Genomic DNA, 1,755 nt, shown 5'->3' with positions numbered 1-1,755 from the left:
TTCAGCCCCCACTGGTTCCAGATAAGTCCCAGAATGTCCTGGTGGACAAGGTAGAAGCTGGGGTTGATTGGCTCCACACTAATAACTACAAAAATCGACGAACCTGCGATTGTTTAGAAAAAGAAAATTAGATAGTGGACCACAGCCATATACGCCCACCACGGCATGCGGGTGGTAAATATTCAAGATTTTTGGGCAAGGCAATAACTCTGCTTCTAACGGTCGAAAATAGCTCAAATTCGAACTTAATCTTCGTTTTATGAATATGTATACACATACCGAATTTTATTTGATTCCATCAAAAAATCGAGTTTTTAGTTCGTTTACAAGGAAATGTTGACGGACGGACGGGGTTGCCGACAATATACGTCCACTTACAGAGATGTGTGCGTATAAAAATCGAGGCGGGACATCATATTAAAATATTTCGTTTCATATGAAACAAATGGCCATTCCGGATTTTATTAGAAACCTTTAGTTTCGTTTTACAAGTCGTTTTTGTGCAGTTGGGCACGATGCGGCAAGTTGGGCAATGCGGCATAACGACCCCATTGCTGCGGCTCCTGAGGTATATTTGAACGGATTGTGCGAATTTCGTTCAGTTCTAGTTCTTCTGCAGACTTTTTACATAATCCAGACCCAAATCGAACCCGGAAAATGTCGACTGTTCTCCGTTAATTATAATATTCTCAAAATAACGCATATCCTCAAAACGGCAATGGTTATAGCGCAACGCAAAAATATTTTCAGGTTATAATTTTGGATATAACATTAGTTATACATGTCATTGTTTATATACCGAAAGATGTGATACTGTAACTAGTGTTTGTTGTAACGAATATTATAATGTTATATTTTCAGGTTATAATTTTGGATATAACAATAGTTATACCTGTCATTGTTTATATAACGAAAGATGTGATACTGTAACTAGTGTTTGTTGTAACGAATATTATAATATTATATTTTCAGGTTGTAATTTTGGATATAGCAATAGTTATACCTGTCATTGTTTATATAATGAAAGATGTGGTACTGTAACTAGTGTTTGTTGTAACGAATATTATAATATTATATTTTCAGGTTGTAATTTTGGATATAGCAATAGTTATACCTGTCATTGTTTATATAATAAAAGATGTGATACTGTAACTAGTGTTTGTTGTAACGAATATTATAATGTTATATTTTCAGGTTGTAATTTTGGATATAGAAATAGTTATACTTGTCATTGTTTATATACCGAAAGATGTGATGATGTAACTAGTGTTTGTTGTAACGAATGTTATAATGTTATATTTACAGGTTATAATTTTGGATATAGAAATAGTTATACCTGTCATTGTTTATATAATGAAAGATGTGATGCTGTAACTAGTGTTTGTTGTAACGAATGTTATAATGTTATATTTTCAGGTTATAATTTTGGATATAGAAATAGTTATACTTGTCATTGTTTATATAATAAAAGATGTGATGCTGTAACTAGTGTTTGTTGTAACGAATGTTATAATGTTATATTTACAGGTTATAATTTTGGATTTAACAATAGTTATACCTGTCATTGTTTATATAATGAAAGATGTGATACTGTAACTAGTGTTTGTTGTAACGAATGTTATAATGTTATATTTACAGGTTATAATTTTGGATATAGAAATAGTTATACCTGTCATTGTTTATATAATGAAAGATGTGATGCTGTAACTAGTGTTTGTTGTAACGAATGTTATAATGTTATATTTACAGGTTATA

General features: G+C 31.5%; 1 protein-coding gene across 1 annotated transcript in view; it reads left to right on the top strand.

Annotated features, from left to right (window-relative positions):
- The window catches only part of LOTGIDRAFT_175959 (hypothetical protein), a gene marked incomplete at both ends in the record, with an annotated part of 7,372 nt that overhangs the window by 4,377 nt on the left and 1,240 nt on the right, over positions 1-1,755 (top strand). The window contains 5 exons of the mRNA XM_009063699.1: positions 862-942; positions 973-1,083; positions 1,195-1,305; positions 1,417-1,527; positions 1,639-1,749. Of these exons, the coding sequence (XP_009061947.1) occupies positions 862-942; positions 973-1,083; positions 1,195-1,305; positions 1,417-1,527; positions 1,639-1,749 (525 nt within the window). The remainder of the gene's footprint in view (positions 1-861; positions 943-972; positions 1,084-1,194; positions 1,306-1,416; positions 1,528-1,638; positions 1,750-1,755) is intronic.

This window comes from Lottia gigantea (assembly GCF_000327385.1).
Source record: "Lottia gigantea unplaced genomic scaffold LOTGIsca_591, whole genome shotgun sequence".
Classification (NCBI taxonomy): Eukaryota; Metazoa; Mollusca; class Gastropoda; family Lottiidae; genus Lottia; species Lottia gigantea.
Note: the sequence above shows the minus strand (reverse complement) of the source record. Positions and strands in the feature narration are given on the sequence as shown.